The sequence below is a fragment of the Ammospiza caudacuta genome, chromosome 9 (genome assembly GCF_027887145.1).
Source record: "Ammospiza caudacuta isolate bAmmCau1 chromosome 9, bAmmCau1.pri, whole genome shotgun sequence".
In the NCBI taxonomy this organism is placed as follows: Eukaryota; Metazoa; Chordata; class Aves; order Passeriformes; family Passerellidae; genus Ammospiza; species Ammospiza caudacuta.
In genome coordinates, this window is record NC_080601.1 from 20,550,950 (window position 1) to 20,573,660 (window position 22,711).

The 22,711-nt window shown below is 41.7% G+C and overlaps 1 protein-coding gene across 2 annotated transcripts in view; it reads right to left on the bottom strand.

The window, feature by feature from the left end:
* MARCHF8 (membrane associated ring-CH-type finger 8) overlaps positions 1-22,711 on the bottom strand; it is an 88,119-nt gene continuing 65,408 nt past the window's right edge. The window contains exons 4-8 of one of the 2 annotated variants that reach the window (XM_058810405.1): positions 14,478-14,557; positions 13,323-14,168; positions 11,222-11,402; positions 7,469-7,616; positions 1-4,940 (exon numbers count right to left, since the gene is read on the bottom strand). In XM_058810405.1, the coding sequence (XP_058666388.1) occupies positions 4,636-4,940; positions 7,469-7,616; positions 11,222-11,402; positions 13,323-14,168; positions 14,478-14,557 (1,560 nt within the window). In that variant the 3' untranslated portion in view covers positions 1-4,635. The remainder of the gene's footprint in view (positions 4,941-7,468; positions 7,617-11,221; positions 11,403-13,322; positions 14,169-14,477; positions 14,558-22,711) is intronic. The other variant, XM_058810407.1, reaches the window with a different exon arrangement.

Sequence of the window (22,711 nt, forward strand, 5' to 3'; positions counted from 1 at the left end):
AATAACCCTGTGTATCACACACAAATAACCAATTACAGTTTAAGAAACTAAAAATAATTCTGCAAGTAGTAATACTGAGAAAATGAACATACATGAAAGGATACAAAACTATACATTAAGTTACTAGAAATTTAATAACTAAAAAATTCTGCAGAAGTATGAAGTGTCTTGTATAAACGTTATACAACACATGCCAGTGTAAAGTTCTTCAACATTATACAATCACCTATCTACAAATGTTTTACCTAAATACAAGATTAGCTGCAATTTTTTTAACAGTTATCTTCTATACAAAGACAAGTGCTTTCAGTACTTCATTGGAATTTACAGACACCGCAATATCTCAAAACTAAAAAATAATCACAAAATAAAAGGTCCCACTTAGAAATTTTCTTAGTGTATCTAATACAACACTAAGGAAATCCAGCCAGCAATATCCTTGCTTTTGTATTTACCCTTTTTGACCCATATCTGAGAGGGACCCGACCCAGAGTCACTGACCTCCCCCCTTTCATTGCTGGCCAGTCTCCAGAGCAGACCACACCAGAAATCTGTATCTTAACACACATCAGCTTTAGGAGAAATGTGGACCTGGTTCCTACTTTGCAATAGATACACATTCTGCCACACACAGGGCAGAAGCAACCAGCTCCTGTGCACGGTGACATCCATGCATCACTTCCAAGGTTTCCCACCATGGAGTGGCAGGCCAAGCAGCCCCCCTCCTTACAGCACCAAGCGGGCCTCGTGCTCTATCAGTACAGAGGCTTGGCTTGAACAGAGTTATGACTGCTTGCCAGCAACTCCCAGGTAGAGCATAGAGGCCCAGCTCTTCTCTAACCCTTCACAGGCTCATTCAGTCTTCACTGAATGCCTCCTTGCTGAAGCAAAGCCAATCTCAGTGACACTCAACCAGAGGGAGCTGTCCCAGGGTCTGGCCATCTCTTCAGAGCACATTTTAAACACCACCCTCACTCCCAAAACACAGGCTTACAGTTGAAAAAAGTCCTGAGAATCCACAGGAATTTAGTATCTCATCAGCTCTTACACAGGATCAACCTTCTGCAGCACACACCTGTATTTCTAACATCATGCAAGCTCATGACCTGGCAGATTCAAATGTGACACAGCAGGGGAATTTCCTTGGCCCAGATGGTGTCTTTTTGGACAGGAGTGCTGTCAATAGAATGGGGTCAGTTATCTGGGGCATTGAACATATCAGCACAGGCTCTGGCAACCTAGGGAAGGGACTATAGTACATGGCATTAAGCCTCTGCTCCCTCCTACTTAAGTTCTGGTCTCAGGAAAGTCTCACAGTAACCCAAGCTAACTTTGGCCAAGGTACAAGGACCAGGCTTCTATTTCAGTCATTTCAAAAGCTGCCAGAAGGAAGTACTGGAAAGCCTGATCTAACAGGGGGTGATTGTTCCCCTTACTGACATCTGAATGCAAAGGGCAGAGCTCACCTAAGCTGGCATCAGTGCCTCACAGCTGGAAGCTGAAAAAAGTCAATAGCATTTTCTTGAGGAGAAAGAAGAAAAAAGCACCATTCAGCCTTCTCAAACATTTCATGGCACCATGCAGAAGCAGAGAACTGCATCTCCAGAAGCCCAACATTAACACCAAGGAAGAATCAACATGAGAAGTGTCACCAGCATAAATGAAACTCCCAACAGATGGATCTCTTCTGCAGTCTTTCCTGGTATGAGCATTCCTAAGCCGTATAAAGAGTTTAAATAATTTGTCTTAATTTTCATTCCAAAAAGATCTGTTGGGAGAGGGAATTGTTAGCAGCAACACTGGCTAAAACATTTTCATTCACAAGTATTTTTCCCCAAGTGATTTTGCTGGAGATGATTTTTCTTCACAAGTTGAGATACTCAGGGGCACAGCAAAAACCTTCAGTACCCTGAATACACTGAACAATACCTGGCACACTCCACATGCAGCTTCCAAAACACTTAATGAGATTTTGCAATGTTTCACCTAGAAACATTTCATGTACAGCAGTGGCTGAAGCAGAACCAGCAAGTTGTGGTGGGCTGAATCGGCCATGTCAGAACATTGCTCACACCAGAGCTGCTTAGGTGAGCTGGGAACAGCCACGTTTCATCCAGGACTTGTCCATCTTCATTGTATCAGCCATGCCAGAATACTGCTCACAGCAGAGCTGCTCAGGTGAGCTGGGAACAGCCAGGTTTCATCCAGGACTTGTCCATCTTCCTTTCTCCGCCGGCCGCACACAGGGTGAGCACACGCACAGCATCGCTCGGCAGCTGAGCCTGTGCCTCTCGCAGCTGTAACGTGAGCGTCTCACAGACAGGCAGGCCTGTGCACCTGGGCATTTCTGAAGGACATCATGAAGGTGTGCAAGACCAGATACTTAACCCACATGAGTTTATCTAGTGAATCTTTCACAGAACAGAACAGAAAACAAAACGAGACAGTGTATTATCTGGGTTCTCAAAATAGAAGAGGATTACCCACAGTAGAGTTCAGGAAAGGTCTTGAGTAATTGCACTTTGAATTATGGCAGGCACAGGCAACAAACTCTGCATGTGTATGGTCACAAAGACTGCCCTGATACTAGCAGGGTATGCAGGGTTTGTCTGCCTGTACCACTTAAACGTGGGACATCCTGACAGCTAGTACAGTACACAAATCCATGCCAGTGCAGCTTTACCAGGACTGCCCAGAGGTCTGGATGTTTTAACACATCTCAAGAACAAGGTACCATGTTGTTCATGGAGATCACAGACAGTAAGCTTCAAGCATGAAGTGACAGAGGCACATGTGCTTTTCCTCTAACAGCTTCTAGAAACTACTGGGATGAGTGTTCTCTTACCAGAGTCCCTTCTCTGCCTTCTATTAAAATATTGATTTAGAAATAAATTAATACTACATTTTAAGGAAAAAATCCCTGATCTCTTACTGTTATATTTTAAGAAGTCTTAAAGCAGCTGCTTTTACTATGAAAAAATGTACCCAAAGTTGTACTTCAAAAAATACTAAGTGAAACTTGAACTAGAGCTAAGAATTTAGTTCACTATCTCAACAAGTAAACAGAAACTTTTACCTGAGAAGTCCAGGCAACTCCTACTAAAACCAGCCATATTATCATCATTGACTTGACAGAGATGTAGACAGGGCTCAAGTAGGGAAAGTCAGCTTTCAAATGCAGAGGCCTCATGTGCTGACTTTTCATGGGGCTTTGTTTCTGCTCTAGTCACACTGAGACTTTGGTTAAATGAGGGCTTAAAGCTGGACAGTGGTGCAGTGAAACAGACTAGACAAACAAATCAACTGCAGACACCCCAGGCTTTGGGCAACTAAAAGCCTTGCAAACAGATTTTAAAGCTGTCCCTCTCTTTGCATGAAAGCTGACTGATTAAAAAGCCAGTCCCAAATGCAAAAGCACAGATATATACTATTCTCTGACCACACAGTGCATCACATCAAGCAGGTATTTCTAAATTTATCCACTTAATGTGATATTTACTTCCTAGACTTGTATGTCAGCATCTCCTCTGACAACATCAAATTCTTGGGTAATTCACACATGACACAGCATTAAAGAAAGAAAACCAGTTTCAGCTGTATTGATTAAGTTTCCTTTTTTCTGTAACAGTTCACATTTTTATCAATATCAATATAGCAACAAACCCTTTGCCAATGGTTTGGAATGAAAGCTACTTCAGGTATATATGAGCAGGTATGTTGATGGTCTGACCTGTTGGGGAAAAAAAAAATCAAAACCAATCCCCAAAACAGAACACTGAAACCACTGAAACCAAACATTGTACACATCCACTACTCCTCATACACAAGTCACAAGTGCAATATCCTTTGAAGAAAATTGCTCCTCAGAGTAATCCCAAATAGGCAGAATTTTTTAGTGTTACGTTTAGTGAGATAACGTGGGCGTGTGTGGGAAATCACAGGCTGAAATTTAATTTTTTTTTTCATAAGGCAAGAGGTTTATGTTTCAGAAGAATAAATGGGGTAAAGAATTAAGAAATGTTTCAAAAATGACACATTCTTTCAAGTTTCATTCTCATTTGACATACATATCACAAAATAAAGATTTTTAAAAGTGCTATATGCTTTGTAAGTCTCATCGCAATATGTAAAGCAAAATTTTACACCTGCTGCTTGAGACACAATGTTAGTGGCAGTGTTAGTGGTAGATTAGACTCCCTCTCATTTCTCTCACTGTCTGGGACAACCTCCTTCATCACACATAAAGAACAGACCAACCAACCAACCCCACAATACACATCCTCCAGAATCCCTTCAGAATCATCTTCTAAAGTAACAGACTCCATGAAGTTGGTGACAGCTCGCTAGCGGCTTCCTTGGTACCAAACCCAAGGCTCATTCTACCCTGTGAATACCTCATCCTCTGGCTCTTTGATCAGCCAGTATGAGACACAAAATGTTGAGAGGTATGCAACCATGATGACGTTGACAGATATGCCTAAGGGATTTTTAAAAATTCCAACAAAAAAACAAATGTAAAAAATTCATCCGCCAGCCCTCAGCTGTTTGCTGATGTTAAAAAGGTAGAGCAGTTTGCAGTAAACAATGATATTCAAATCTTCAAGGACATATGGAAATACCCCTTCCAGCTAGCAATCAGACATGAAGGATTTCTGCAGCACAGTCTTCTGGCTCTGTGTAATGTGAAGAGTTTGTGTCTGAATGGTGAACTCCAAACATTTCTTTACTTTCAAAGTTTGGCTCCATTAGTGCAGGTTTTTCAAAAATATTCTTTTTGCTAGTTTCTGGACAGTTTTGTACATATATTACTCGGTTATAAGCTTTAAGTCTCTTCCACAGCTGTACGTACACCTTGCATTGTACATACATGAACAGAAGTCCTCCAGTGAAACCAATAGCCACAACTACCAGTTTAGTCCAAAATGGCCACTCTAGAATACCTGGAAGTAAAAAAATAAAAAGAAGAATTAAATTCATCTCAGAAACTGCCAGTCAAACAGCAGGTCCTGGAAATTATCCTATCACCTCTCCAGGAGGGTGTTTTTATAGAGGTCATGCTGGGTTTCCAAACTTTATGTAAGTAGCTTAATTTACTACAGCCAAACTTTCTTAAGCTGGACTAAACTGGATCTTTCAAAAATGTACTGTAAGGAAACTGTCACAGAGTTTGGGTCATGCCAGCTATTCTTATTTTGCAATTTTTCCTGTCTGGCTTTTTTTTTCTTCTTCAAGTCAAACACACAGACTTCTGCTTCATGTATCACATTCTTCCCCACCAGAGAAAAAACCAAAACAAGTGATTTTCTGTGTTTGAGCCTTGATGCAGTACAATCACAGAGTCAAGGCAACCACCATTAATATACTTAGGTCCTTTTACACAAAGGACCCAGTCTTTGTTTTTAAACAAAGACTGGATCCAGTTATGAAAGGGATTCTATGGCATGGTTTCCTCTTCATAGCAGAGATTCAACCCAGTGACACAACAAATCTGTTCCACTCTGTGATCACACAGCACATGGAGATATAAAGGAATTATTGTTACCATATAGCTTGACATGTTTGTTATGCAGACGAGGAAAATTTTATCTGCATCACACTCAGTAACTTGTATCTGAACTTGAGCATCTCTGATACAAACTGCAAGTGCTGGAGATGCTGAAGCATTCCAAGCTTACCCTCTGCCCTTAAAAACTATCACCATCACTTTGCCCAAATTTGTCTAACTTGAACATTTAGACAGGGGATCTTGTTACATTTCTATCAACCACTTTTAAATTAAAAACTATTCATTTAATACATATTCTTACATAGCTCCTGTATTCATCCAGCCTCTTTAAAATAAGTGCCATCACAAGATGGATATGAAACTATGCTGAATCAATCATTATCAGGTTTTTCAGAGAATAAAATCATATCTTTCCAACTCTTCAAAATCTTAACCAAGATACAGGGCTGGTGTGGTTTTGGAAAGGCATGGCAGTGAGGGAAGAATTAAAATATTTTAGTCCCAAAATACAAAGGGCATTGCAGCTCTATTACTGATGAAATCTCACTTGTGATTCATATCTGACCCTCTCATTCAAAGATGAGCTGTCTCATGCTGTCTGTAGGCAGCGACAGCACATGCTTGCCCCTGTGTGGACATGAATATATATCCACACACACTTCCTGCACCCCTCAGCTCATTACAGCACTCCCTGGATTTAGAATCCAAATGAAAGGAGAAAAGAAAGCACTATAATATGGACCAAATATTCACAACATTCCTCCTAGTTATGTTCATCTAATATATTTACAGGAAAAAATAACCTTTGAAAACATATCCTTTTCATTATCATATGGAAGCCTTACACTTTTGAAAGGCCAAGAATGTTCACTGCTCATGGAAGAAATGGGGTTGGATGGAACAGAAACTAAGAGATTTCACTGAAAGCAGCTTCCTGACTGAAGTCGTGAACAATGCAGCTATAGCTTAAATGAGAAATGAGAGGATAACTTTTTAATTTCAAGTGATTCTGCTTTGAAGAGACTGTAACAACTCTGTGGATTTACAGGTTTATCAGTGCTCAACCACCTCCCCAAAGGACACTGTTCAATCCCCAGCAGAACAATTTCCACCTGCATGTCTAGTTGGCATGCAGTGCTCTGTAAGCAAGGACCACTTGCCTTCCAACAGCTTCCATCCATTCTACCCCACCTTCAGGCTCAGCTGCCTGAGGAATAGTTTTGTGACAGGTGCAAATCTGCAGCCCAGCATACCTGAGTAAACACATTTCAGCTTGGCATGTTTCCTGACTGAAGACAAACCTGTACTGGCATACTAAAGAAAACCTTCTAAGGTACCTGTGCACTGGGGTGGCAGCCCTTGATAAGATTGCAAGCATCTTATCTCATTTGTGCAAATTGGAGTCCTAATACTCAACTTGAATTTCTTCTGCTTCAAGTGCAATCATTCATGAAAGTTTTCCCAGCCTAACATGGCTCTCGCTGATGACTAACCCACCCCACAGATGACTGGGCAGAAAGAAAACCCTGTTGATTTACCTCAAAGATTTGAATTTAGGTTCCTCTTACTTCTTCTCTTTTTTAAAACTGTTCCAGTTTTGCCCAGTTTAAAGGTAGCCATAGCAGCAAACAAATGCTTATATCCTTATCTGCAAATTTAGACCTAAATTTGCTGAGGCAGTGCTACTTTGTGTCTGGCTACAGTGGCTTAGCTCTCATATCCATGCATTTCACAACTGCTAACTAAATTGACCTGAAACAGATTTTAAAAGTACCCATGGATTAATTCACTGGTTAATTTACTGATTTAGCTAAATAATTTTAGAACTCTGCTTTTAAACCAAACCAACACCAGGGTAAAGCTGACTGGTTTAAGTTTAACACTTAAGTTCCACATCCTCTCTGCAATCAGGATAAAGAATTATTCCAAGAGAATAAGTGGGAAGATAAGCAAGTAACATACCGGTAGTTTGTCCCTGTTTAATCTCTTCAGCAGTCCTGTCTATCAGGACATAGAGAGACCACACAACGCAGGTGATGGCAATGATATGGAATGTTACAGAGCACATGATCTTCCTCCTCTCGCTGGCTGTCATCTGCAGCTTCTCCCACTGGCAAGAAACCAGGAAACAGAGCAAGAGATTAGGAGTTTATTGTAGTTACTAGAGAGTATGAAAAGAGAACGTTGATGAGAACAAAAACCAGGCAGGAGACCAGTTTCCTCCTAACAGGGATTGTGAAAGTCAGATGGCATCATTGCTTTGGTCACAGCACGTGTGTGAGGGCTGGCAGCTCACCCTGCTGTGACAGGAGCCATCCTGGTGCCAGAGGGGACTCAGTGCTCAGCTCCCACCCTGTGCCTCAGCACAATGCCATCACACCCTGCTTAGCCACACAGGGCCCCGAGCAGCGCTGCTCCTTCCTGGGTACCCCCAGCTGAGCTGAGCATCTCCAGTGGGAGTGGTACCCTTGCTCAGGGAGGCATTCAACAGAACAATGGAAGTGGCACAGGATTCAGGGTGTGTAAAGACACCTCAGGGTGAGCTCTCAGAGTCCCATGGCTGTTCAGTTCTCACCTCCTCCTCTGGGGGTTTCATTCAATCTTCACTTGTATTTAACACCACTTATAGCAGTGACACACTTTATTTTCAGTGTTTCAAGTGCACCTCAATACATATGCCCATAGAATATACAGAATGGGAGTGAGAGGTTTTCTAAGTGAGAGGATGCAGCAAATTAAATCCCGAGTTCTGCATCTATCAACAATGCTTATATAGCCCAAAACAAAACCACAAAATCAGGCCAATGTACTTTCAGAAAGACACAAGGAAACCAGACAATTATTATAGATGCTTCTAATATGCCAGACATACCTGGGACACCCAGAAGCTGTGTTTTAATTTCTTTTCTGTAATTTTGCCTATGTATATGATGAAAGTTTTTGCATGCGGGACACACATCCCTCAGCATATCTGCTCAGAAGAGAGTTATGACAGGCTTTTCTCATACTTTTACAAAATACATGCTGGGACATATAAACATCTCATGCATAAAAAGGTGCATCTGATGTCTTGTAGAATAATTTGCAGAAAAAGAGGACTTCAAAAAGGAAGCATAATGTGGAAGGGGGTCAGGATGAACTGAATGGTATGATTGAAATCATCCATTATGTTGAATTATTGCTTCCATTGCCACAAAAATGAGAATGGTTGAAACATGAGACAGAGACTTTGTGATCATCTCTGTGCTGCCAATAGACACATCTCTCTGTCCAGCCCAAGCCACATTTCCAGTTATGTGGGCATCCAACCTCATCACGGCAAAATAATTGAGTACTTCCAGGAATTACATGCTAGAGTTGTTGTACTAGAAAGCTATATTTTCCAGTCATTTTAGAAAAAGATTGGACAAAACATTCCCTTTGCATGTTGTATTTTAAACAGAAAATTGCTTTTGCTTCTATAAAAAGGTGTTGCCTTTGATAGAAGTACAAATTAATCAAATTATTTTGCCAAAAAGCAACCATGTTAAATCTATTTGCAAATGCTTTTACAGAGCTAGGAGGACCTGTGCTTTGACTAATTTACAGTTCTCCTTTCTGTTCCACAGCTTGGGCTCCTCTGCTGGACAATACCTCCTGTGAACTGCTGGCTCCACAATCTCAAAACCAGCTTGCACCACCTCACTGCTTCAAGAGAGATGACTGCAAAGCAAAACAGAAAATATTCTGCAAATTGCACACTAGCCCAGAGAGGAAACTCAAATCTGTAGGTCCCCGCTGCATTATTCTGATGACACAGCATGTGCCAGTTCCCACTTAAAATAGTCAGCAGTTCTGGACTTTTCAAGTGTTGTTAAAACAAACAAGAAAAAAAAAAGCCCAGGGGAAAATTTAATGTCTTTTTTTTTTCATCGAAATTTTCAAATTAGGCATCTCTCTTTTGTCTGCCCTCATCTTCATTTGAGCCATGACACATTTTGTTCTCACTGTCTTCCCTTAGTAACTTAGTGTTTGAACAGCCCAATGCTGCAATACAACCTTAAGATGCCAAGGAAGTTTAATTCCATTCCTACCCTATAGACAAAGAGAAGCCCTATTATTTGTTCCATCCTGATCATGCTTACAGTTCCAGGCTGTTTTCTCCTGACTGAAAGGCTACCATAAGGGCTGAGTTGAAGATACAGAGGCATCTTATCTCTTTGTTGCAGCTGAACCCCTAAAAGGACTCTATATGTATTTGAGAGGCAAAATCCTTCTATTTATGGCTCTATTCCTGCCTTCTGGCAACTTGTCTGCTTCCCACAGATGACCTGTTCAGATATAACTAATGATGTTGAGTGACTCATTTTTGAAGGTGCACAACATCTTTTTTTTTCCACAGGGCACAAATATTCAGAAAATGTTCACCACCCACTTCAGGCAGAGGGAGCACAGAAAAAAACCAGCAGTCAACTGACAACTATAGCAACTCTTCTTTGGATTCTCTGGAATAATTTCTTTCCTGTCCTATGGTTGGGTTGTGCAGGGTATTGGCTGTGCAGACAACAGACCTTATGATGACCAATTCTGCAGCTCAGAAACAACTACACTCTGTGCCAAGGGGCTATGAAGCCAAAATCCGCATTTTTAGTAGGCAATGATCCACCACAGTCATAAGCAAAGGACATCCCATCCACTGGACATGCTAAGCTCTACACTTTGCAGACAGTACACGTCTCTAAAAAAATAAGAAGTGTTTGAAATCTGCTCTATTTTCTGTTAGAAGACGCTTCTAGGATTTGGACAAGTTCTCATAATAGTTTTTGGATACCTGCAGTCCAAACTTCTCACCCTACATGATTTAGGCTCATCATAACTGAATTTAATGTTTCTCATTTATTCTAGTTCCAGACTGAGGTTATCATTATTAACCTCTTCCACTTTGGTAGACATGGCAAGATTTGTCTGTGCTAAGAATATCAGTGACTTCCATCTCAAAATCCTGATGTCAGGACAAATGACATTGGAAGCTCAGAGGATGTGGGAGAACAAACTGAGGATAGAAGCACCTATACATTAAATCACCAGATTTTGCTTAATAGATACTTATCTATTAAACAAAAATACAGGTTCTAGTCCTTCACAGCCTAAGAAAAGGTAAAAATGAAAACACATCTAACAGGGAACCACCTTCTACTGCCAATGTATTATCCTCACTAAGCTTGATCCTTTAAAAAGAAAAGGAAAGCTACAAATTTTAACTAAATTACATCCAAGAAGTGTGATTGAAAGTAAATTTAATGTGAAACCCTCATCTTTTGAAGTGAACTTAAAAGCCATGTGGATCTTAGAGCCACAAACTAAAGCAGCTAACAGTAATAGAAAGTGCTCCATTAAAAAAAAAAAACCTGCTGACTGTAGAATTTTGTGCTCTAAAATCTAAAGAAAAAAATCAGATTGTTGCATATATATATATATATATATATATATATATATACACACACATATACAGACAGAAAGCTGCTGGGCTGTAAGAGCTGTTATCAGAGCTGGATTCCTGTGATGTTGAATTTGCCAGGGTGAGTGTTAATTCAAATCCTTTTGTACCTATACAAAACTGACCAGACTTACTTACAAAACCATTCACAAAGACATGGTGGGTGCTGCAGGCTCGTGGGCACAGCCTGTTCCAGAGTGGATAAAGCATGTTCTCGGGGAAGTGGGTGCTGTGCCTACCTTCCTCAAAGGCTTCAGCTTTGTCTCCATGATGAACTCATACTTGCACAGCTCACAGCACCGCGTGTCCGAGCTCTTGATCCACTGCTGCAGGCAGGCCTGGTGCACAAAGTGGAGACTGCCCGTACAGTGGCAGGGGGTAATCAAAGGGCTCTCATCATCTCCTTCACAGTGACAGATCCTGGATCAGAAGGAAAGCTGCTCATTAGAAGAGGAAGCAGAAAGGATGTGGAAGAGCCATGTAATATCTGTGATCACACATGGATGTTCACTGGGGATCCCGAGACATAAATTAAAGGAATGTGTTCCACAAAGGAGCTAAAACTAAACAACTCAATTGCTGCACAAGCACATACACAGGCACAAAATAATTAAGCACAGACACAGATGACTAGACAGCTGCTTTCTCACAGATGATGCACACACGTAGAGCCTGACAGAAATGCAGTACCTGAAAGAAAAAACAGAGCAAGAAATGACAACATTTCACCCAGACCAATAGCACTTAACTGCAAATAGCATTTAAACAGATCAGACAGCACTTCCCAAGAAAAAATATGCACAGAGAGGTACAGCTACTCATGTACTATGGTCTGAAATAGAAGATAAAACAAAATTCCAATACCAGTGGTGAAACAGTCCACCCCAGGATCATGAACAACTAATTTAGACAGCCTGGATTTTACACAAGTGATTAATTCCAATGCAAATTCCTAAGAGACAGATTCACAATTCAAAACTACAGAACTGAATCTGAACCCCAAAACACACTTACTCTAAATGGCTTTGCTTCTCCAAATCTGATTTAGCAAGACTTTCTAAGGAAGCATCAGCATCAGCAAAATTCCCTATTTTTCTCACAGCCTAACTGTGCAAACAGCAAAGACATCTGATAAAGAGTTACTACCAGCTGCTGACATTTGATTTCCAGATTCAATTTATACACAACCCCTGGGTAGCATCAAGCATTGTGAAGTCCTTCTAACCATGGGGCAGAGGTCATGAATTGAAAGGGGTTTGGTGAGGAGCACAGGGAATGAATACAAGTTACTAAGCATATGTGAAGTAAATTCTGGCCTGCTGCCATCCCTGTCTATTGCTGAAATCTCATACTGATGTGTAGCATCTTGTCTCTTGGGACCTTGCTGATGGCTGGCAAGTGGAAATGAAGGCGTGGGTGGATTACAACAGCATCTTGATGGTAAACCAGTACAGAACTAGATATGGTGGTAATGAGGGGGGAAATCAAATAATATTGGAAAGTAATAACAAAGGCAGCTTTAGGAAGTGCTGTTAGGGAGGAGAAAGACTAGGATAATAAAATGCTAGGTAGAGGGATTAGACATTTGCTCCTGAACTTGATGATTCCTGCTCCTCAAACACAATTTTGATGTGGGAGAGGGCAGACCAGCAGCCAAGTCACCATGAAGACAGTCCAGATCTTGTTCCTGATACCTGTGCACATGATTAATCCTCTGCAGCTGGAATAATGACACCCATAATTTTTGAATCTCACTCTATGGACATCACACAGGCCTATCACTAAGAGCCAGCGCTCAGATACCCTTTGACCAAGAAAACCAGGAAGCCTGTAACAAATAAAAAAGTGTGGTGGGATACAAACTGAGGGGGAAAATAAATCTAAAGCTATATTGATCTGATGTCACAAGCAATTTTCAAGCAGTCTGTTTTCCTCCTGATTCCGCCCCTCTGACCAAACTAGCAGTGCTGTCAGGCCAACACATTGCTCATTAAAAGCTAAAACACGTTCAGCTTGACCTTTATGATGCGTAGCTGTGTCTCTCATAGTATTGCCAGTTTGGGCACTGATAAAATATCTCAGAACCCCAAACCTGAAATAAATTTTAGGAGAATTTATTTGACTCCAAAGGAAGTTATTGTGCTTAGTAGCTTTGTTAAGTGCATCAGAGGGGTGCAGGACTGCAGAGAGAAGGCTGCATGCTTCAAATCACACATACTGGATTAGCAAGGTGACAGGGTAAAAGAAGAGACAGAAACAGCACAAAAGCAGGGGAAAGCAGAACAGTCTCCACTGCCCATGGGAGGGTTAAAAAGGTAGGTGGTTCTCTGGTAAACCAACCTGCAGGTATCCCCCGATGTGGACACAGGGGACAGAGGGGGTAACTTTTCTGAGAGAGGGGAAGGGCAGTCAAGGTCACTGTCCTTCTCAACTGAACAGAGCGGTGCCCGCTGCTCTTTTGGTTTGAGTTTCACTGAGGTGCTGTCCTCAAAGACGTCATCATCTCCCATATCATCAGAGCAGAAGTCTGTGCTTTCCACCAGCATGCTGGAGGATTTGTCAGCTTGGAAGTGACTGGAATAGCTCTCCAGTTCATGAAATTTATGCAGGCTGCTGATGCTGGAGGTGTGGGAGAAGGAAAAAAGGTAACGCAACAGTTTTTTGCTCCTTGAGGAGTCATGGTCCACCTTGTCCTCCAGCAGGGGGATATGCACAGCGCTGTGGTTCTCTGCTCCTCCCGATGCACTTGAGTAGTTGGAAAGGGAAGGGATATAGGAGTGCTTAGAATTGCTAACGGAAAGAGGCCTGAGATTCAGCGGTTTCCTCTCTTTAAGATGAAATTTGTTAATCCTTAAACACTGCTCTTGGTTCAGGGTCAGTTTGCCTTCTGAGCGTGTCCGCTCCACATAATCAAAGCACTCGCTGGTGCTCTGCGCCTTCTGGTCCACGTCATTGAGGGACTTGGAGAATTTCAGGGTGCGGGTGGGCTTTACATTCTTAGCAGACCTGAGTGCCTGGCCCCGATCCTGCCCACGGGAGTTTCTCTTTGCTGCATGTACCACGTCCTGACAGATTACTGTCACAGTGACCCCTTGTGTCAGAGGGCTCTGGCAGTGCGGATTTTTCAAGACAACAGCAGACTGCACTGGACTGTGATGACAACACTCAGAAAACACTGCACTGGAACTGCATGCAGAATAGTGGAATAAAAGCACAGAAAGCAAAAAAAAAGCAATTAAAAAGGAGAACATGTATAATTAAAAGTGAAGAAATGAGAATTACAGCTAGTGTGTGAATGGTGAACATAGCAGGGCCAAACAGTCAGTAGGATTTAACAAAGCAGTGTTAGACAGCAGTCGAGTCAAACAAATGGGATGCTTCAAGTGGGAATCCCACATTGCTTACTTCCCCACAAACATGCTTTTTCAGTTTTGTTTTTCCTTAATTTGAACCTTGTCTGAACCTCCCTGCAGCCACACAAATGGCACACGTTACCTGCAGATGTCCTGGGTGGATGGTGTGACAGAAGTCCGAGAGAAGCTATGAGGGGCAGAGACAGAGGTTGGACTTCCAGCCTGCAGTGAAATTAAAACAAACAAACAAAAACACCCTCAAGTCAGAAGTCAGTATGCAGAGCAATTACCTTCAGGGTGAAACACAGCGTATGGAGTCAGATATCACTCTACAGCAGATACTCAAGGGCTAGTTGTAAGAAAGTGACTTTACTGTTAAATGCGAGAAAGGTCACCGAGTCCCATCCCTGGAGAAGTAGTGATTAGAACAGAAATGTTTTACTCCAAGGTCAAATGCAGATATCTCTGGAGTGGAACCTGCCAGCTGTCAAACATTGCACAGAACAATAGCTCAGGAAATGAGCAATGCTACAGTAATTAGAATAATTAGATGGAAGTGTGTGTATAAACTAGCTGGAATTTAGCTGCCATGTAATAGCTAATCCTTCCTCTAACAATGATGGCAAGAGATTAGAGGCTTGGGGTTTTCTTCACAAAACAGAACCAGCAGTAATTCAGTAACTCAAACACAACCTGAGGGCTTATATTCCTTACTAGCATATGCACATGAGCACCATCTGCCAACCCACACCATTCCCTGAAGTATTTGGTGTACTTTATGAGGCCTTTTGTCCTGCTCTTACTTGAACAGGATCTTCCATCCTGGAAGATCCATACTGGACAGGAGGTATGGAAGCAGTCATATTTGTAAGTTGCAACAAGAGACAGTGAGAAATAGAATAACTGAAGAATTAAGAATTAGCTGAACTAACTCAAAAACATAAAGTGAAGCTCTTGGCACATTTAACACTTAATAGACAAATCTGAACTCAGTGTGCTAAGCATTGTCTCAGCTGTCACTCCTCTGGCGGTTATTAAAGACCTTTTCTACTGCTGTATCCTGCACGTCACTTTGACAAACTTCTCAACTCCTCCTGGAGATATCTGTGGGGAGGAGTCCTGCATTAATAACCTCATTACACAGAATCTTTAAACCTGGGTCTCCCATGTTCCACAGCTGCTGGACAGGCTGCACTGCTCACCCACTGCTGCAAAACACTGTTTGCACTTCAAAATTCAAACAAAGCTTTACAGCTCTTTTTATCTGCACAGCAAAGCCTGAAACCCAGGAAAGAACAATGCAGTCAGCAGAACAACAGAAATGTCATCTCCATACTGGGCTGCACAGAAAGCAGCACTGCCAGCAGAGACCTGGGTCAGGCAGCTGCAGACAGCCAGACCAGGGAGGCCTCAGGTGATAAAAGGTGTGCTACCACAGAAGCATGCTGTGCCCAGCCCTGTGCTTCAGCTTCAGACACCAGCAGTTATCACTGCTTTGATCATGCTGCAACACACACTGCATCTGTCTTGGGACTTGTCAATTCTATACTTATTTATTAAAAGCCCTTATTGTATATTTAAACAAGGCTGTCACAGGCTTTTATACTGTCATACCAAACCAAGGTTCCTTGTCACATGCAATACTCTATTTCTTTGTGAGAGAAGATACATACACATGCTACTTTATAAATACAGATAAAACAATCACCTTCCTTGTCACAGAACTCATCTTTTAAGGTCTTGTTTCTCTAGTCAACAGCACTATAGACAGCAATGTGTCTGCCCTCACATTAGGACACCTCAGGTGCACAGACACTGAAAAAACAGGTATCCACTTACAGCAGGATCTGCAGGAACCAAAAGCAAGACAGCCAAGACTGACACACACCTCTTAACCCTTAGTAAGACACTGTAACTTATCTGCCATCTTACCCAAAGCTGGGTACATGTATAGAATAAAACCCAGCAGAATAACCTTGGCCCAGAAAGCAAACTGAGCTATGTAATGACTGTGACAAAACAAATTACAGACAAAGATCAATTACTGGCTTTATCCAGGAAAACTACAGTTCTTTACATTTTACACCACTTGCACATGCTAAGGATTCTGATCATGCAGTGATGTGAATTCAGGTACTTGTTGGAAATTTGTTCTCTCTTTGATGATTAACCTCTCCTAAAAGCAGGTACACCTGACTTCATATTCTATCTTGTATAAGGGCTTGTGCAGTAACTTTTTTTTAACTCAAAGTCTGACAATTTAATGAAAGATCTGACACTAATTTACTGATAAACTGTTTCACTCTGCAAATAATTAAAACTAAAAAAATGAAATAGTTTAAAAGACGTATTGAGCAATCTTCTAAAAACAAAATATTAAACCAGTAAAACAGCACGTTGCATTCTGCCCTGGAGACACAGCTATATATTGTTGGAAGTGAAGTCATGGATCAATTAATAAATCTGTGTCAGGTTTTATGTTAGGAGCAAATCACAGAAGGTAACCTGCGAAGAATGAATCCAATCTCTCAGCTGCTTCAGTTTAGCAATGAACTGTTCTAAAAAAGGATAGCAGAATGTATGATGTGACAGTCTAATAGAAGATGAATAGAATCAATGATCCAAAATTTCCCTTCCAAAACCATGTTACTGGTTTCTTGATCCAATTGTCTGGTTCCAAGAGTGTTAAAAGTCTTGCCACTTGGGAAATCAAAAGGCTGGGACAAAAAAGAAATTATGAAATTTCATTTGCATTTCAAGCTTAGTATTCTGTTTCTAGATAACAGTACTGTTCAGAGTGGCTTACAGAAACTCAGTATCTGAGGCACATTTCCTTTCCCCCCATTTTTCTGCTTCAGAACAAAAGATATTTTTCTCTATTTTCATACTTAATGAAAGTGCAATCAAACTATGAACAGAAGTTAACACACTTGGATAGGCACCACAAAAAGGAACAACAAATCACTGGAGGAAGTTATGCCCTACCCTTGGTTCAAACGAGCAGTGGCTACCACCAAAAGCCATGGTTCAATGAGCCTCCAGTCACCCAGTCTGTTCTCCTTTCATTCCATGCTTTTTGCTGATGAAACTTCACACAGCTGCACCGCAACTCAGAGTAGGATAGTGAGGTGAGGTAAAACAAACCACTGCTTTAATGCCAGTCACTTCCCTAGGAACGCCAGTCAGTGACAGGACTGAGTCTCTGACAGGGAAGCACAACTCCCTGACAAGAGCACAGCAAAATGCAAGCTTCTGCCCAAGTACCAAGTTCTGCTGCATCTAGAAGCAGGGTTACACATCACTGCTGCTGGCCAGTCCTTCCAGCTCACCTGGCTCTACTGACTCAGACACAGCAGCTCTCAGCAGAGATGCCACAGAAAAGAAGAAACACAGGCAGCCTTGGGACAGAACCCGGCAAAGAAGAGGCGGTGATGGGTGAATGAAACAGGCAGGTCCAGCTATCTTGGAGCTCTGATGCTGTTCCCACACACAGCTCAGCTCTGAAGGGGCTGGGAAAATAACCAGTCAAAGCCTTCTCCACTCTGTAGCTTCTGGTACACATCACCCTTACTGCCTCAGCTGCAGCCTCCCAGGTAGCAGCACCTTTGGCCAAACTGGATATTTATAATGGCAATAGCAGCAGTTGGTTTTAGAGCACTCCTTCTCACCGAAGGTTTCTGCCATGTTGATATGTGACATGTAGCCTACACCTTGACAGCCTGAATTTGACCCTTCTAACCCCATAATCACTTGCTGAAACTCTGTGGACTGTCATGCCCTTCGCATGGAGGAAAACCACCTCCAGTGACAAGCCTTGGAGCCATGTGCTTGTGAGTTACTCTGTACAGCCTGACTGGTTGCTTAAAATAGCTCAGTACTAAAGGTCAATAGTTAGTTAATTGTGTATATTGACATTCCTATCTAATGCAATTCACTGAGGTCACAGCACGGCCTTCTGAACTGGCACTCCAACACTCACAGCAATTTTGAAGGTAACAATTCCTGGGATTCTACCGTTCTCTGAAGGGTTGCCCTCAGGAGCATATACATTTTTTAATATGCTTATATGCAGGTGTCCATGCATATGTACACATAGATGTTCTCATTCTGCCTCCACATGAACAGTGTTATCTGTTGGTAAGAGAACTCAGCCTTTTCTTACTACATACTTTTGATTACATGCTGCACACCAAAACCCAAAAACCCCACCCTGCCTAAGAAAATAAAGGCATCTTTGAAGTGAGCCATAGTGAACGTGCCAATGGCTCGGGTATATTTCAAGATAACCTGCTTATCTGAGATGACACTTCTGGGTATAGTTGCTGTTGTCCCACTCTAGGCTGCACTTCAGTAACAGCAATTAAATTTCATTTTAAAGAACAGGGCCTGTCACATCCTAAAAACGTTATTCAATTATTCATTGAAAGTAAAAAATTAGAAACAACTCCTGTAGAATTTTTTAATGATTGGAAGTCTAAAGCAAGCAAACAAAGGCTTTCCCCCACACATGCAAACTTTGTCTTTTGTAGGTGCCACAGGATTAGGAATAATACTGTGACCCTACTACTCATGCTACAAAAACAACTAGAGGTTTCAGCTAAGGATCTAGAACTAATATACAAAGAACTATGCACATTTAATAACAGAACACAACTCTCTTTTGTGCAGACAAAGAATGAAAAGAAGCTCAATTTTAAGTCTTTTATTGGGAGGAACTTCTGAACAAGGAGCTTCAGGCAAATACAAATTTAGCAATAGAGCAAGGAGCGAAACACTCCACAACTGGCATTTTGATTATGGGCTGGCCTTTATTTTATGTGCTCTCGAGTGCTTTCAGCAAGTCCTGTGTTCCATGTGTGGCTCTTGCTAGAGTGCACAGCAGTTCCACAGTCTCTGAAGCTCATCTGTGGAGCAGATGCCAAAGGAGGCCTCCAGCAGTGCAAGGAGACCAAAGTGGACAAAGCTGACACCTGAGATAGGCAGAACAGGCCACCATGGACAGACTGGGGGATGTCATGGGCAGACAGCCCTGCTGACACAGGCTGGTTTTGAAAGCTTTTGTACCAATATGGCAGGATCAACCATCAGCAACTTCTGATCTTCTCCAGTAAGTTCTCCCTACCAGATTCACGCCATATTGACTTCCAGTGCATATTAAAATCAAGTGTCTTTAGAGAGGGTTAAGATAAATTATTAAAATGGAGAGTGGTTAAAAAACTGCAGAGGAGATATGGGAAAGAGGCATCTGAAAATTTCAGGATGATCAACTCCACCATGCAATTTTGGCAACAATTTGATAGGAACCAGCAGTCAGCTGCTGGAAGAACTTTCTTCCATACTTTATATAATGGATATGACTATAATTAAAACTATGTCTAGCAACGAGAAGCAAAGCTAAAGTCAGCTTCCCCTTATTATTTCCAAAGAAATCTAAAGGAGGTTTGTGTCAGGACCTTTTCTCTAGAGATTCCAGAGCTAAAGATACTAGAGAAAGGAGGTTATCTATCCCTTCAAAGTCTCCCCAAGAATTATACAACCTGCCTATACCACAGGATTAATGTTGACTAAACCCAGTAACAACTACACAGGTTCTGCAGGGAGAAGAAAAAATTACTTATGGCTTTTTGTCTTTAAAAATCTTCCTCAAAATACCTTCATTGGACTGAGAGAACAAAAAAAAGAAAGGAAACCCCTGCAGGTTCCTCCTGAATGGGGTGCCCTCATACCTATATGTAAGAATCCAGCCCCAGGAGAGGGAATTTATCACAGCACAGGGAGACTCTCACATTCCTTACAAACATGACTGCACTGTGCTCCAGCATGAGATTACTTGCTCTTGTACCTGGGGAAAAAGTATACTTTAATCTTCATGCTATAGGTTTTTTCATGTCTCTTCCTTCCCCAGTAACTCAGTAGAAGAGTTTTTTTAGGAAACTTGTATTTCCCTACCCCCAGGCTCACGTACCTGAACAGAACACCTCTGAGGAACAGTTTTTTCAGTAAGCCTTGGTCATCTGACAGACTGCAGGATAGTTAAGTTTTGCAACTCAAAAACCTGGACTACTTTCTACAGACAAATGCTCACTGAATGCATTAAAGCTTCAGGCAACAGTGGACGTGTGTATTCATATGCTTTCCTCAATCTGTTCCAAGCTGATGAACAGCCTAAATGGATTTTAAATTTCATAGCAAGCTTAGGCTACCACTTTGTGTCTGCACTGGCTGCTATTCAGCCTAAGAATAATCTAATACTTTACAGCATGCTTCTGTTCAAAAGATAAAACTACACAGGCCTTCAGAAAAGGCAAAGAATTTACATTTTTTAAGGAGTTCACTTTTGATTCCTTTGCTGTGTTCCCAGTATTAGCATTTTCAAAGTTTGGAAGTTTCATAGTCCCTTGGAGGGCTGTGAAAATAAGACCACAAAATGCTTCCCCTTTACATTAGAATCAACCTTCCAAAGCAATCAGATGACAAGAACAGCACACAGATGACCTGAAGGTATTTCCAGACATCACATCATCAGTTTCAGGATTTATCAGATACTTTAAAGGTAAACAATACCACTAATTTGAGAATAACTATTTAGAGACCAGCTTTGTAAGTGACCTCATTTCATCTGCTTGTAAGCACAATTCCTTTATCTATGAACTGAGGGCATGAATTACCATTACTGTGAAAATCCCACTTTTAGCTGCTCCCAGTGACTAGCTGTGTGTTAGGGTCAATTTCTTTTATATTTAGAGGACGAAACTTCTATAAAGCTTAATTATTTCTCTGTGGGGCTTGAATGATGAAGGCACTTTGCAGCAATCAGTGGCTGCTTGGAAAAAATGCTGGCATAGGGTAAACAGCTGAGATGTGGATCTGAGCTGTATTCCCTTGTGCCAACTGGGGTTGTTTCAATCAGCATCAGTGCTGTTTATGTGTCTGAACAGGGCAAGTTGGGGAAAATGGGCTGTGTTCAAGTGTCATGACTAAATCAATTAAATCTGCCTTCTATGTTTTTTTTTTTCATTTTAAAAACAAATATAAAAGATTTCAAAAAATTAAATGTTTCGTGTGTAGCAGACTTAAAAGGAGTGTTTGAACTATATATACCAAAAAAGCAAAGAAGGGCCTGGAGGAATGCCACATCCCCCAGTGTGCAACATACTGCACACAGCCTAATGACACCATATGAAGATCCTCCTACATCTTATTCCCTGCTCCTTTTTCTGCTCTTTCTGGCCTCCATCCCCAGCCAAGTATTCAGGTGATTGCTTTTTCTTGGCTTGGCCACATGTACTAGCATCTCCTCTGCCTCTCTTAGCATCTGCCTCTTGGAGAAGTGCCCTTTTTGCCCCTTTCTCCCAGGGGACAGCTCCACCTGGCCCTGACACTGGGGGTCTACATTCAGAGAGGTCCTGCTACCTCTACCAGCTGATCACATTTGCAGTAGCACCATCTGTCTGCCTCCCTCCCTGATCACTTTAAGCCCATGGGCATTGCTTTCCTTGGTCACAATAAGTAACACAGCATCCTCTCTTGGCTGAAGGCTGAGTTCTGACTCAATCCTTTCCACTCAAATTGCACTGTGCAACTGAGAGCAGTGGAAAGATACACAGTAATAATCACAGCGGGTTCATAATGACATATCAGCACCAGTAAGGCTTTGATTCAAGTGCCAGTGCCAAGAATCTGTGGCAGATTTGCTATGTTCCTGTGCTGTAAGCTAGATTTGGGTGGAAAAACAATGGCTGAAACAGTCATGCAGAAAGCATGACCATTATTTCTGTACACACTCACACGCACTTCAACACATCTGGAAATGCAGCATGTAATTGATTTAATCCAATTTTGGTTAAAAAGCTCCTCTTAAAATGGTGTCGGATCAACAAATCCTGTGGATTTCAGAAAGGGCTATACAGGCAGCCAAGCATTTCCATACTCAAAATGTGTACCCAGTCTGCCTTATTGGCCAAGTTGCTATGGTATTCTGAATTTAAAAAATGGGCCCTTTCCTATTCAAACTCACAATTAAAGAAAAAATTTTCATGTACTTAAGCTTTCATGCAGCATTCCACTACTGCAATGTTTCATGATTTGTCATTTGAAATTACATGCAACAGCCAAAACACCTGTCAACTACAAAATAATTGCTGCAGTTTAGCACTGAACTGCCTGGATGCACAAGGCAGCATTCAGACAGGCAGGCAAATCAGGGGCTGACTTCACTGATGGGGCTTTCACCCTCTGCCCTTGCCTGAACTTATCTCCAGAGGTGCACAGAATGGATCAGGCAGAGGTGACACAAGAGCAGCAAGAACATCAACACCTCTGGGAAGCTCATTTTGCAACCAAAAAGTCTCCTCCATTAAACTGGCAAGACTGACT